Here is a 12671-nt window from a genome sequence, read left to right as displayed (position 1 = left end):
CTGGAGCAAGAATACTAAAAAATATGCCATACTAGGCTCTGAGAGACTTAGATCCAAACCCCTACTCTGCCATGGAAGCTCACTGCATGACCTTGGGCCAGTCACATTATTTCAGCCTAACCTACCTCACAGGGCTGCCATGAGGATCAAATGGAGGATAGGACAATGATGTAGGCTGCCTGTTGGTACCTGTTGGGGAGAGGGAGATCAAGATTGGTAGCCATGTTAGTCTGTCTGTAGCAGCAGAACAGAGTGAGAGTCCAGTAGTACCTATAAGACTAACAAAATTTGTGGTAGGGTATAAGCTTTTGAGAGTCACAGTTCACTTCTTCAGATACCCAATGTATCTGTTAGGGAGAACAGTAGGGTAAAAATGAAGTAAGGGAGAAAGGTAGGGTAAAAATTATGTAAAATAAAAATTTAAAAAATGATAGAAATCACACAGAGACCCATTTAATTACTCAGTGTACACAAAAGCAATAAAACTGGTCACTGCCATCAGAAGACTGAAATCTTAAACAGGTGTAGAAGATGGAGAAAACATCAAAAAGGATAATGTACACTCAACTGCATGAAATTAGGCATGCAACATGTTCCAGTACATACTTACTCAGAAATAAGTCCAATGGAGCATATTATCAGAAGTGTGTGCAGTACTGCAACCTTAATTTCAGTAGGAATTATAATCTTAAATATACATTCCCCTTTGTGGAATCTAACTACTGTTTGTTCTCCACCCCAGTGTGAGGACTTCCTATGTAAGATTTATGAGGAGGGGATGCCAACTATATGAAGAAAAATGTCTTGCCCCTTTAACAGAGGCGTATTGTGTGGAAATGGACTGCTGAAGCTTACATGGCATGGAAATAAATAGCATCACCTGGTAGATGACATCCTATTAACCTTTGTGTGTGTGTTATACACCACCAAGTCATTTCTGACTTAGAGTGACCCTTTGAATGAATGCTCTCCAAAACATACTATGTTTGACAGCCTTGTTCATGTCTTGCAAAGGCCATGGCTTCCTTTACTGAGTCAGTCCATCTCATGTTGGGTCTTCCTCTTTTCCTACTGCCTTCCACCTTTCCTAGCATTATTGTCTTGTCCTGTGAGTCTTGTCTTCTCATAATGTGACCAAAGTATTGATAACTTCATTAGATAAACCTCTATTAAAGAAAACCTTTTCTCCAGGCAGCTGGCAACCCTACTGTGAAATTATGCTCAAACTGGTGTCTCATCACTTCAAAATGCAGGTGACTGCTTACATAACAGACTGTTCTTGCATACACATACATTTTAAAATCTTAATTATACTAAATGTTAGGGAATTTCTATGACCCCTATTCTAAAAGACCTATGTAAGAGCATTTATTGGAGTTGACTATTCACACAGAAGGCAAGTTATTCCTATGTAAGCAGATTCCTCCTGACACTGGGTTAGAGAGCCCTATTGCAAGGACAGTATCTCTCGTTTCGACTTTTTAAGCTCCCTCTCGGGAAGACTCTTTTGTGGCACCAGACATGTAGCATGTTTATATTACAGAGAGAGTTTATTATCTTGTCAATCAGGCCTGTATTGGTGCCATGTCTCCTGAAGAATTTGATTCTGAAGAATTGTTTGTATCTAGTTTTGTATAACAATTTTATCTCTTTTCTGTAAACAATTAACTTTGGAGAGTATATAAGATTCTTTGCTATGGCTGATGTTTATGCATGTATTGGAACATGGCACTGCATCTGGGTTTTATGTCAATAAAACTCATTCTTTATGGATCACAATTTTTAGTGTCTTGATTACTCATGGTGATGGCTATTGGGAAACATAATCTGAACGCAGAGTACCTTTAAGAAATTTTTCCTTAACACTAAATATTTAAAAAATAATGCCTTAGGAAGTAGGAGTCCCATTTACTCTCCCCAACGTAATAGTTTTTAGTGATGTGCACGTTATTTTGATTTTTACATAAATTATTTTCTACCTTCAGTTCTTATTGTTTCTACCTCTCAGATGACAAAAATTAAGATACATATGCTACAGTAGTGTGTGATGGTTTGCTAATCTCTCTCAAATATTGGGTGTACTTGTAATTTTTCTTATAGAAAACAAAGAAAGATATTCCATCAATATGCCAGATAGTACACCTTTATTTGCTGTTATAAAAGATACGTTAAAATGCTGTTAAATCAGTAAAAGAAGTTTATTTTTGATAGAAAAGTAAGTATTGCATATAATTCATTTCCCTCCCAAATTTCCATTTTTTTCAAAAATAGGGGATTAGCCTGGAACAGCTAAAAACTGGCCCTGGTACAACACCATCACTTCTGGATCATGACAGAAGTGATGTCATCACATGGAAATGAGGATCGTGCCTCCCCCCACTCATTCATTTCTGCCACCTCCCAACCCTAGCTGGTTGCCAGGGGGACCTGGCAACCTTATGCATATTAGATTCAGCTGGTCATTTAAAATAGATTGGGCATAGTGATCTTCCTCTCCACTTCCTGTATTTGAAGCCTCTTTTGAATGTTCAAATACATATCTGGGGAGAGTGGCTTTTGTCTCAGCTCATCTTTATTTTCTTGCCCATGCTTTTAACCTTATCTACTTACACATATCTAAGAGTCCATCCTTCTAAAAGCAGTACCTACTATGACTCTTTTTTAAGCTTCCCTAGTTCCCGGAGCTCTTCCAAGTCAGCTCATGCCATAGATGTACTTTACCCATGTTTTTTAACAAACCTTTTTTGAAACTGAACCTCATAAAAGCCACAATATTAATATTCTATTACTGATAACAGGGCAGGGGAATTTTACTTAATTTTTACCATAGAAAATTTTCCATTTCTAAAGATTCATTGTTTCATAAAATTAGTAACAATGAATGGATGCCGTTACCAATACAATATCAGGCATGGCATTTTCAAATGTTTATTCCAAGGAATTTTGTGAAAGGGTACATGTATGTTTACTGATTTTTAAACATGGAGAAGGAGGAATAAAACCACAAATATATATAAGCCAAATGAAAAAATCAAGTTCTGAAATCATCCAATTGGCTAAGAAAATCAAATCAAAACCAGTGCTAAAATTCTTACTATCTCCTGTTACGTGGTGGAAAGGATACTGTAATCACTAATGGAACTAACAAGTGATGTTACTGACAGTGACAATAAAATGGAGGTGCCCCATTAACCTCTCTGAAAGAGTTAACTAGGAGAAACATATAATTAGAGATAATTGATACTAAAGAAAGATTTCATAATTATTTATGGATTAAGAAATCATTAAAAACTATTCAAAGACAAGATGGCACTCATATTTTGAGGGACAGACTATTAAGAACATGGTTTCCATGTAAAAATAGATTAAGTCCACAAAAACATCACCACCAACATCCCCAACCAATGCTATTGTGACAATTATTATGAGAAATAAAACTGCTTATACAAATTATGAATATATGACAAACAAGTAAAAATAAAAACATGGCAAGAAATTAATGCTGAAAGAAAAAAACATTTCATGGTTGCTGTACTATCAAATGGTCTCTAAACTTAAAGATCAACTAGTCAAAGAAGGAGGCCAGTTAAGAGAGAAAACTATTTTCGAACAACTAATCATTGGAGATTCAAGACACCTACTAGGAAAAGTATATAAAATTCTACTACAATATGATCTAGAATCAGAGCAAGTAAAAATGAATGTAAAACTATGGAGAAAAGATATGTATAGAGCCAGTGGGAAAATTTATGAACCAAAGAAATCAAATCTACAGAATGCCAAATATTAAAAGAGATTGGTATAAAATGTTCGTTAGATGGCATATTACTCCTAAGGACATTGCAAAAGCTAACAAGGATTACAATGGAAAGTGCTGGAAATGCCAAAACATGGATGCTACATTTTATAATATGTGGTAGACATGTAAGAAAGCAAGTAACTATTGGACAGAAATACATCAAGAAACGTAAAAGATATTTAAGTTTCTGATGAACCCCAAAATATGTTATTAAATATTTTACCAAGTAATATTACAAAAATATATAGCAAATTATTTAAATATGTGATGACCACAGCAAGAGTAGTATTTGCAGCAAAATGGAAAGCAAAAAAATGTCCAGATCTTACACAATTGAAGAACAAGCTATATGAATATGCATCAATGGAAAAATTAATATCTTATATACAAAACAGGCCAATCTGATAATTCCAGGAAAAATGGAAAATATTTTAATTATGTAGCTGAAAACTAAGAATAATTAAGAACAGCTATTATTAAATATGATGATAAATGGAAAAATATTTAAATAGAAATGAGATGGTTTGACTAAATAAAAGAAGCCATGCCCTCCAGTTTGCAGGATCTGAGCAAGTCTGTTAATGATAGGACATTTTGGAGGTCTTTCCTTCATAGAGTCACCATAGATCAGAGGCGATTTGACAGCACATAACACACACACAGGAAATTAGGAATATATAGATAGGCGAGTTCTATATAATTAATGACAATTTGATTTACTTGATAGCAGTTTATTTATAGAAAGAAACATAATATGATTTAGGTATTGTGTTTAGATTCATATATGAATCAGATGATTATTGATGATAAAAGTAGTGGATAACTGTAGAGCTAAGATTTGGATGATCATATGATATAGTTATGCTCCGTGTATGTTTGAGTTTACTATCTGATATAAATATAAAATATTTTTTAAACAGACAAATTATGTTGAAACTCACTTGTGGACAACTATGTCCATAGCATATCATTCATAGATTTTTGACTATGCTAAAATTAATGTGTTAACTGTTTTCAGGGCCTTCAATGTATCTTATATACTAATAGCCAAGTGGCCCTGATCTGAGGATTCTTAAATGTAGAGACTGGAGCCAAGAACAGACAAAATATATCTTCCAATACACCTGAAAAATGCTCAAGGTTTACAGAAAATTCTGAAATCTAAAAAACTACATTGAGGAATTTAAAAAAAAAAGATTATAAAAGGATCATCTGTAGCTTTAACCAGATGCCCTCAGCTGCTGTTGCTAGACAACCATAGCAATTTAACCAGTATTCCAGTCTTGGTTTCTGTCAATAAAAGGTGAGGTGGGGCAGAGCCTTTTCCAGGGCTGTTTTGGGCTTCAGGGGAGGATTTATTGGAGCAAGACCCAGAAACAACCACCAGGTGAATTGATATCACATAACTTGCCTGACTGACCCAGTCCTGGCTGCTTGTAACTGTTCAATAGCAGCATCCCCTCACAAAAGCCAGCATAGTGTAGCAGTTAGAGTTTCAGAGTAATGTCAGACCCATGTTCAAATCACTACTCTGCGATGGAAGTTCATAGGGTGACTTTTTCCCAGTCACACACTCTCAGCTTAACCTACTTCTCAGGGTTGTTGCGAGGATCATGTGGAGGTAAGAAGAATAATGTAAGCTGCTTTAGAACCCCATTGTGAAGAAAGGCAGTATATAAACAAAGTAAATTAAGAAATATAGGTGAAGATGGGGGAAGATAAACAGTAAATTGTTTCGCAGGTTCGAAGGAGAGAAGGACATAGGAAAAAGTGATCATATAGAGACTACCAGAAGGAAGGAAAGAGAAAATAGTGTGAGGAAGGGGATACAGGGGAAAGTGAACGACCTCCTTCAAGTCCTTACAGGTTCCTCACCATGTAACTGGACCCAACTCAGCCAGCACCACATAACTAGGCATAGGGGAGAGGCTGTGGAGGTAAGAGGGAAAGGTGAGGACAAGGGGGCAGACAAAGGTGGGTGGGAAGAAGAAATAATCAGGAGAAGGTGGAAAGGCTATGGGGGACAGGGAAGGGAAAGAGGATATGGTGGACGAGGGCACCATGTCCTCACCCCCAATAAATCCTTGCAGGTTCCCACTTAAATTTAAATAATGTAAGGGATGTACTTGCCATACTGTGAATACTATATTTAATTTTTAAAAGCACTGTCATTTTTAATTCCACATAAAATTTAATTTGTTTGACAATAACATTTAAACCACATTCATTTTTTTCATAATCAAATATTTCAATTCAAATCTTTGTTGCTGTTAGACATACATTAACATAGAATACTTCTACAGTTTTGTTTACTAAATAGAAGATAAAATCGGATCACCCTGAAATTTTTCTGGAAAGGTTTCAAATTATTTTTTCCCAAAAGCTCACACTACTGATAACTTCATTTCCTAATCAGAATGTCTGATAGACTATTTATCATCATAGTGCCCTGACCTGAATAGCCCAGGTGAGCCTGATCTCCTCAGATCTTGGAAGCAAAGCAGGGTTGGCCTTGGTTAGTAATTGGATGGGAGACCTCCAAGAAAGACCAGGGCTGCAGAGGCAGGCAATGGCAAACCACCTGTTAGTCTCTTGCCATGAAAACCCCACTAGGGGTCACCATAAGTCTGCTATGACTTGAGGGCACTCTCCACCACCATTGTCATCATAGCAAACTCACACAATAGGTAACAGTTTTTCTGCTACTGACCCAAAACTTTTTGACACATTACTGTGTTTATTTAGATAAACTTTCTCCCCAGCTACCACTTTCTCCCCAAAGAGCTTACAATGTTTTTCCTCCTCTATTGCCACCTCTCAACAACAACCATGTGTGGTAGGTTCAGCTGAAAGAAAGTGACTGCTCTAAGGCTATCCAGTGACCTTCCATGGCAGAGAGAGGAACTCAGATCTGTCTCTCCCAGGTCCCAGTCCAATAATCTATGATGATTCTGTATAACTTGCTTGTGTTTCTTTTCTATCTTTTTCTGTTTCTTTTATCTTAAGAAAATGTATGATCATATTTCACTGCAATAAATAAAATCCTTATCATATTATTACTTCAAATTTATTTAGCACCAACTGCATACCATGTACCACAAAATATAGAAGTAACACTGTTCCTGATAAAAACTTTCTATTTAAAACTTCTATGTCTCAACATGATGGGAGATGACAGATCTTTTTGAAGCCATGGCAGATGGCTCAAAATAGCAGGACTCAAAATAGACCAAGGTAATATTTGGAAGGCAATAGAAAAGATGACCTGGTACGGAAATACAAAAATGCACTGAGCTGGAATAAGTATGCACAAGATAGATGGAAATGCATCCGTATATTTCTTTCCAGTTCTGCTTTTCTTCCATGATTGAATTGAAGGTAGATTACATTAGGTACTAACCTAGGAAGGCTCCCCTCCAGGCAATGACCACACTTATGCAATGACCACACTCATGCCTCCTTAGTTTCAACAAGGTTGGTGTATTATGTGCCCTCAGGCCACACCCTCAATTGGGTAGCCACAGGTTCTTGATGTCTATTAGACCAGAAATAATAAGAAGCGTCCGCAACTTACAGTGAACCGTCTTCAAGATCATATATAAAAACCAGTGCATATATACGTAAACTATTTAAAAGCTGATTTTAAAAAGCCAACTTATTTCTACAGCTGTCTCAAAAAGATTACTTGATCACCTATTTGGCTTTGACCAAACTTAACTTCATTATTCTATGAAATAAAAACAAATAAAACAGTTTTCCAGATTAACATCACGTTCAAATCAAATACAAACAGAAAACATCTTTCTTACATTCATTAGTTTACATGTCCACATCAACAATTAAGAGTTAGGTATTGTTCAAAGACTAAAATAGTAAAAATATTTATTTAGATATAGGCATTCCAGAAGCATCACAAGCATTTCATAAGCATCTACAGAACATTTTTTAATCATGGGCGTTTACACTGTGAGTTTTCTTCCCCCAGAAAATCTCTGAAGGTGAATTGTAAATAATAGAGCCAATATATGAAGATACTATAAAGTATAAAGTTACTGTAAATATAAGAATATATTTGGTCTAATCTTTTAAAACAGAAACTAAAGACATAAATAGTGCAGGTTGTGATTCTTTACTTCCAGAGCCAACTTTTTGAAGCAATGTGATTGTTAAATCCACCTATCATGCCCTTCCTGTAAGAAGATAGTGACCAAGCTAGCACAGCAGAGTTATTTAATAAATCAGTGACTTCAGGATTTAAAGAAAGAACCATTATTCACAAGTAACTTAAGGCATAAGCTGTATATTAACAGACAATTATTTATATTTCATGTCTATTTTATATCCTCAATGTTGTCATTACAAGCTGCAGCTTATCCTGACTAGATTTTACACTATAGCTTCATTTCTTTACTGAAAGCTAGTCACAGTTAGACACAAACCAATACAGCCAACTGGTTGTTTTAGAGTCTCAGTGGTGCAGCCTGGAAAAGTTTGCTTATCCAGAACCAAGTTATAATAAATGATAACAAAACTTAACTTACACTTACAGAAATCCTGTTTGCTTCCTAGAGAAACTACATAAATCACATTCATGGGATACATAATAAGATACGCTTTCTGCTCTCTAAATAATATATACACTGTTGTAGAAGTGAATGCCTATTTCAACTTTGATGATTACTAAAAGCATTCAAAGGAAAATATCAAGCAAAAACACTTGGAGACAGAAGAATGTGTGCATTAAGCTACTGATATATTTTCAAGACAAAGTACAGTGAAAACACTGAGATATACTTATTAGCTTGGTTAACACAATTTTCTCCATGAAGAACTGTTTTTTAAGTCTCTTAGAAAGAAAAACCTTGCTCAATATCTGTCAAATTGAGAAATACATGTTTAGGGGTAGGAGTATTATAACACAGATTATAAAGCAATGCACACATGTTTTATACTGGAATGTCAATGCATAATCCAACCATCTGTCCACCATTTGTGCTGCACACAAAAAAAATCAAGGAAGATTTTACTGGACAGACAAGTTGCCTTATTTGAATAGAAACATTTTTGATATTTCAGAAAATCTTCACAGAAATTACATTCTGTTTTCACGTTAAACTATAAGATCAGACACCACAAGCTAAAGAAATATTAAATTAGTTTCCAAAACAAGCAAACATTTTGTATTACATTCATTCCATGATTCTAACCTGATAAAGAAAATCCAGGGCCCTTTTCCCCCAGCAGTGATATTTCCAAATGTGAGAACCATCTGTTGTGGTTTTACTTCTGCATTCCCCATCCCCAATACCTTTGTAACCCAAATGTATATGTGGTTTACTCAGAAAAAATCCCAAAGAGTTGCTTCCCAGAGACAGTGTTTAGGATTGTAGCGTTTGTACAATATGCCTCTAGTTGTTTGAGCAATTGAGTTATACCTGGAAAAGCTCCTTGACTCACTCTTGCCATTCAAGACCATCCAATCCAGACAGAAGCTCCAAGTTATATGTTAAGGTTCTAACGGCAAACTTAATCTGAAGAAGAAAGAATGGCTCATAGTTCTCTACTTCTCCCCCCACCCCGCCCCCAGTTCCCTACTGATGGAGTTATCCAGGTCCAAGTTCAGTAAAAACTGCATGCTAGCCAAAGAAAAATAGGACACTGTTGAACCCTTACAGCAGGAGATAAAGTAAACAAAACTGAACAGATATTTCTTCATCTGCAAAAATGCTACAAATAGTCTGTCACTACCATAATTATCAAGAGCAGGGTTCAAAGCAAATTCTGAGGTTTAATTCCAAATGAACTAGCAAAAGATTATGCTGCAACAACAACACAGTCTAGTAAAAACCATTTGAAGAAAAGAAAAAGGCTAGACTCCAGAACCCTACAAAGATTACATCCTACATGTAGAACTTCTGCAAGACTTAAAAAAAAAATATGGTGTAACAATCTATTCGATCAAAGAGCAAAGACAAATGTTTATGGATAACAGTGCTGATGAAAGCATCAGGTCAGCCATGAACTCTGCCATGCATTGTACCCAATATGATTCTGACTCATGTGTGTTGTCTGGAAGCGACTGAGAATCATAGTGGTTTATGATCAGATCTTTAGATAGAGTAAGTGGGAAGGGGGGCATCGAAAAGGTCTCATTACCCAGTAGAATTTTATCAATCACAACCCCCCCCCCCCCCACACACACACACACTTTCGGCAAGCAACATCCCTCTCTTGTTCAACACGGGAACTTTAGTGAGTTTGACGTCTCGAATAGGCGACCTCACCCCTTCCTAAAAATAACATCTGCAGAAGAAAGACTGGAAATAACCACACTGGGGGAAGAAACCAAGTCGTGAAGCGGCGTCTTTGCTGCCAGAGAAGGAAGCATCCCGTTAGCTCACGCAATGACTAAATGCTAGATCCGGATGCCAAGAGATTGCATGGAGGAGAGAGAAATGCCCACACAGTCCTTGACGCGAAGAGACAGAAAGCCACAACTCCTCCTCCTCCTCCCCCCGAACTCCGGAGTGGGCGGCCATGGGGAACGCAGGATGCGACCGTCGCGACACGCAAGCCACCCCTCCTGGCGCTTGGGGCGTGGGACTCCTCAGTTATTAGTCACGCGAAAGAAACCCCCCGACTGCGCCGCTGCGTCTCCCTCACATCCTCCCCGGGGGACTGAAACCAAGCAGCGCTGCGAGCGCAAGCCAAGCAGCGCCCAAAGCCCGCCGCTCCGAGGCAAAGGCGGCGGCTGCCCAGGTCTCTCCAGCCCGCGCTCCCAAGGAGGGGAGACACTAGTTGATTTCTGGCGGCCGAGCAAGAGTCGAAAGTGTAACAAGTCTGGGGCTGCCCGGTCCAGTCCGGCTCTCCTTCATCCTCGAGAGTTGCTCGGCCGGGAAGAGCGCGAGCGGCTCGGACTGTGCCCTGTCCCTCCTGCCTCCCTCGCGCTCCGCTCCGCCCCGCCATCCCCCTGCCTCACCTCCTTCAGTTCTTTGGCCACGTCCTTCAGGTCCCCCAGGACTAATTCCAGATCGTCCACGATGATCTTGATCTGCTCCTTCACCTTGGCTTTGGAGGCGGCCGGCGGCCCTTCGGCTGGCGAGGACCCTGAGGAGGAGGTGGCGGAGGAGGAGGTGGTCCCCTTGGACTTGGCTGACATTCTCTGGGGGGAGCGCCGGGTGGGGAAGAGGACGGCAGGCAGGTCAGGAGAGCTGACTGGCCCCCGAAGGACGCCCGTCCCTGTCCCGTGTCGACCGCCCGGAGCTGCTGCAGCCGCTGCCTCCCTCCTGGCCGCACATTTTGGGCTCGAGTTCCCGTGGCGCGCTGCTCAGGGCGCGCTCTGGCGCTGCCATCAACTCCCCGGCAACTGCACTGAGAAAACCCGGGCTGCAGGCAGGCAAGCAAGCAGACAGGCGGGCGTTGCGCCTGCGCCTGCCTGCTTTTCCTCCCTCCCTTCCTCCGAGAGACACGCAGACATGTAGAGCGAGCGGCTTGCCCGAGGGTCGGGCAGGCGCAAACCCCTCGCGTCTCACGCAGCGGCCGGTCGGGTGGCGGGGCGCGTGCCTTCCCTCACAGCCTCGGCCACATGGTGCGCTTAAAGACCGACACCCGACTAAGCCAGCGGTGCTTATAGGCTGTGTAGATGGGATGGAGGGAGTGGGAGGCAGGCAGGAGAGCGGCTCCTTTGGAAACTTTCCCCCCGCCCTGCAAACATGTTTCTGGCACCACCGCCCCCTTCTCGAGGGGATGGTTTTGCCCAGAGTCTTCGAAGGCGGCGAGAGAAGGTTTTTTTCCCCTCTGGCGAGCGACTGCGCCAGGGAAGAGGTGTAAGTGCGTAAGAGCCAAGGGAGGCGGAGAAAGTAGGTGGTGATCATTCCTCCACAAGACGCGCTTGCCTCCCTCCCTCCCTGGCTGACTGGTGGCGGCTTGCAACGCTTTGATAAGAACATGCCATTGGATACTGATAGGAGGAGGAGAGGGTCTAGTGGCTACGCTCATCCCGACTATGGAGCAGATCAAGAGCTTACTCCACTCATCTCAGGGTCACAGAGGAAAGAGAGGACGAGCCTGGCCGCTTTCACGGGTTCCGGAGAATTGGGACTTTCCCCACCAGATTTAGCGCTGGAGTTCTCGCATATGACAGTTTCCTGGCAGAAACAGTCAGATCGCATTTCTGCAGTGACAAGAACTGCCCTCAACTTCTCCAGAGTTTTTTTCGCGCACTATCGAAATAGAGATGGAGAGAGAGAGAGATTAATGAGTTAGAGAGCTCCAGCAAATACGAAGGAAGCGGTGAATACAACGATTGTGGTAGAATAGAAAATAACGCCTTTAGGCGAACGGGGGGGGGGGGCGGAGGTGAACTACTGACGTGTAAGGATAAAATGGTCAGGCGAAATTAAGGAACAGAAGAAATAAAATACACACAGGAGAGGTTATCAGCTGCTTTCGGTGGGATTCAGTTCTATTACATTCTCAATTTAAAAAACTTCAAATGAAACTAAGGAAGTTATTGGAGTATCAAAAGGAATGACTGGAATGTTAATTAGATACCATACATAGCAAACGTCTCAAATGAACCGCAGGTCGCAGTTAAACTCGTCACAAAATAAATGATGATTTCTAGTCATTTTATATATTCTATAATACTGGAAAAGTCGAAAGAAATTCCAGTGATTAAATTGTGGGGACCATCTGAAATGATCATCATACTGATGGGAAACTACAAAAAAGGAATACAAATGGATAAGAAGACAGCAACCTCTAGGAACCTGTTGGAATGTCAAAAGGAAACAAGATCATTGGCATTCAGGAAAGACCAAATTATTTTAGGAAGAACAATTAGCACAATATTATGAAATTATCATAGGGA

The 12671-nt window shown here is 40.0% G+C and overlaps 1 protein-coding gene across 1 annotated transcript in view; it reads right to left on the bottom strand.

Moving 5' to 3' along the window:
• PRR16 (proline rich 16) overlaps positions 1-11176 on the bottom strand; it is a 124831-nt gene extending 113655 nt beyond the window's left edge. The window contains exon 1 of the mRNA XM_054987539.1: positions 10779-11176. Within this exon, the coding sequence (XP_054843514.1) occupies positions 10779-10958 (180 nt within the window). The 5' untranslated portion in view covers positions 10959-11176. The remainder of the gene's footprint in view (positions 1-10778) is intronic.
• Between the last annotated feature and the right edge of the window lie 1495 nt (positions 11177-12671).

The sequence above is a fragment of the Eublepharis macularius genome, chromosome 8, assembly GCF_028583425.1.
Source record: "Eublepharis macularius isolate TG4126 chromosome 8, MPM_Emac_v1.0, whole genome shotgun sequence".
NCBI classification, from domain to species: domain Eukaryota; kingdom Metazoa; phylum Chordata; class Lepidosauria; order Squamata; family Eublepharidae; genus Eublepharis; species Eublepharis macularius.
The sequence above is the reverse complement of the archived record's forward strand: the minus strand, read 5'-3'. Positions and strand labels throughout refer to the sequence as shown.